General features: G+C 60.7%; 1 protein-coding gene across 1 annotated transcript; it reads left to right on the top strand.

Annotated features, from left to right (window-relative positions):
- Positions 1-682: 682 nt before the first annotated feature.
- LOC118981352 (proline dehydrogenase 1, mitochondrial-like) lies at positions 683-2,803 on the top strand. Its single transcript, XM_037038064.1, has 4 exons — positions 683-1,093; positions 1,315-1,431; positions 1,866-1,942; positions 2,678-2,803. The coding sequence occupies exons 2-4, from the start codon at positions 1,363-1,365 to the stop codon at positions 2,781-2,783; spliced, it is 252 nt and encodes an 83-aa protein (XP_036893959.1). The 5' UTR covers positions 683-1,093; positions 1,315-1,362; the 3' UTR covers positions 2,784-2,803.

The following is a 2,803-nucleotide window of genomic DNA, read 5'->3' as shown; positions in this document are numbered from 1 at the left end:
AGCAGGTGGACATGTGGTGGGTGAATGGGAGGCCTAGACTGGAGCGCTCACTCAGGGCTCCCTCTCTGTCTGGGGAGCCCTGGTGGTTGTGTGGATGACCTGGGGTGAGCAGGTGGGAGGGTGACAGGGGAGCCACAGGCGAGACTTCAGTCACACTGGGGTCACTTCTGCATCTAGCGCCTCCTCAAAGAGCCCACTTGCCTCCAGGAGGGGGCCTCCCACCCCTTTCCTGGGTACCAAGTGCCCCGGGTGGACCTTTGGGAAAGCTTTCAGTGGGTTGACAGCCCTCAGTTCTGGCAGGGCTACATCTCTGGTCGCACATGGATGTGCGGAGGGCTGCACCATTCGGGGAGCTGGTGCTGGGTCCTGTTTGGTGGAGAATTCCTCTGCACACAGCCTCAGGGCTGGGGCATCTGCCCAGGGAGGCAGGTAGTTGGGGGGTCCCTGAGGCCTTCGTGTCCTGTAGTCTCTGGAAAGCCACCAGGTCACACTGTGCTCCCCCCTGCTGCCACTGTGCATCCTCAGCAGCCACCCTGTGGTGGGAAACTGGGGTCAGCACTTTCCAAACACTTTAAGAAACGGGAGTGTGTGATGGTCAGGAGCAGCCTTCTGAGCAGCGCTGGGAGGCCCTGGCCATTCGGGCCTGCACCTGGCTGTCCAGTGCTGGGGGTGTCTCGGCAGAGCCACGCTCCGGAAGCCAGAGGATGGCCACAGATGCAGTGGTTGAGCGATCCCCATGCTCCAGCCTGCTCTCTGCTCTGAGGGCGTGTGTTCTGTGAGCCCACTCAGGCAGCCGGGTGCTGATTGAATGGGAGAGGGGGTGGTTGTCGGGGGTGGGTAGGAATGCACAGGCCTCCCCACCGCCTTCCTGACCCACATGGAAAACGCCAATGAGCCAGTGTTCCCACCTCCCGGGTGGGTGTGGGGAGCAGCTGTGGTTATGAGTGAGCACAGGTACCTGGTCCTTGATCCCCGACCCCTGTCCCTACCACCTGAGCCCTAAGGGCCCTTCCTGTGGCTTCCCACAGGTAGAGCTAGTGATGATGGATTCATAGCCATTAAGCTCACTGCGCTGGGGAGACCACAGGTTCTGGTAAGTGCTGGAAGCATCTATGTGCAGAGAGAGTTTGCAGGACCTGGGGGCAGCTGTGAGTATTAAGTGAAAGCTCATGTCCCTGTACCTTTGGGGCTGGGAGCTAGGTACACAGGTGGGCCTGGGAGGGGGCCAGGGAAGGGGTCAAGGGGTATGCAGGGGGCCTGGGGGCAGGGAGCTGGGCATGTGCCTGAGATGGCAGCCCAGGCCTGCACTTGCAGCTGCAGTTCTCAGATGTGCTGACCAAGCTGAGACGGTTCTTCCACCAAATGGCCGCTGAGCAAGGGAAGGCTGGGCTGGCCGCCATGGACACGAGGCTGGAGGTGGCGGCACTGCAGGTGGGCAGCCTTTCCCTAGTGGTGTGAGTGGGTGGACCTGGTGGGGCTGGGAGGCACCCTGCCAAGGAGGGACTGGTTGGACTGTGTCTGAAATGGGCTCCTAGTGCCACTTCAGGGCCTGGGGCTCACCCTGAAGCTGCTAGGGTTTGGCTGGGAAGGAGTCTGACTGGAGGCTGAGAACATTCTGGACAGGAGGGTGGCGGGGGGTGGACTCTTCAGGGAGCAGAGTGATGCAGGGCTGCAGGGACAGGCATGAGGCGTCGGGACCTGTAGGGATGGACTCCTCTGTGGATCAGCAGCCTAGCCAGAACCGCATCCTGTTCTCAATAACATGTAATCAGGCCTGAGCCGATCACAAAGCAACAGGCAGGAGAAGTAAGTGTTAGTAAGGGGGGCTCAGGTGCCAGGGGACTGACACCTTCTCACTTCTCAAGGAAAGCGTGGCAAAGATGGGCATTGCATCCAAGGAGATTGAGAGCTGGTTCACCACAGAGACCCTAGGCATGTCGGGGTAAGAGCAGCCCCTGGCTGAGAAGGTGGGGACATCCGCCCCTTTTTAGCTATGGTTCCAGCTGGGTCCCTGCAGCCTCTCCCAGTCCTGGTCACCATCCTCAGGTCTGTGGGCCGTGAGGTGATGGCACCAAGGAAAACGCACCCCTGACATGCACAGAGTGGGAGCTGACAGGGAACCCAGAGGTCACGGATGAGGGCCAGCAGCTTGGGCGCGGGGCCACATGACTGTGCCATTCAGCAGGAGTGCCAGCTGTCCCTGGGCCCCTCCTGGCAGATAGGTGTAGGGTCAGAGCAGCTAATGCCTGGAGAGCCCCTGGCTTCCTCCTTAGGGTACTGGGGGCTGGGACTGAGGTCCCCGGGGCCCCTGGGCTGGCAACAGGCTGCTTTGTGCCTGCACACTGTGTGCTCCTGCCTGCTGTCCGACGACCAGCTTCCCCCAAGCCTCATGTGGCCAGTGGCGGTCTTGGCGCAGGCCCTGCGTTTTCCTAGCTGCCACTGCCCCTCTGTACAACACACATGTGTTCTGGTTTTCATTTGTTAAACAGAGGATGACATTTACATTTTATCTGTCTTTTGAAACTGAACACTGGGGCAGGTTCTGTGGGGATTGAGTTTGGGGGTGCTCTGGCTGGTTTGGGGTCTAGGCTCCCCAACAGATCCTGGCGCCATAGGTAAGCCTGCCTGGCTGGCTGGAGCAGCCGCCGCCGCTCTCCTGACCCACGGTCTCCTGCAGCACCCTGGACCTGCTGGACTGGAACAGCCTCATCGACAGCAGGACTGAGCTCTCCAAGCACCTGGTGGTCCCTAACATGCAGGTGCACCATGCCCCTCACCACTGAGCCCCGTCTCAGGGGATGCC

This window comes from Sturnira hondurensis, unplaced genomic scaffold (genome assembly GCF_014824575.4).
Source record: "Sturnira hondurensis isolate 20B ecotype Veracruz unplaced genomic scaffold, ASM1482457v3 Scaffold0001928, whole genome shotgun sequence".
Taxonomy (NCBI): domain Eukaryota; kingdom Metazoa; phylum Chordata; class Mammalia; order Chiroptera; family Phyllostomidae; genus Sturnira; species Sturnira hondurensis.
This window is presented reverse-complemented; position numbering and strand designations above follow the sequence as displayed.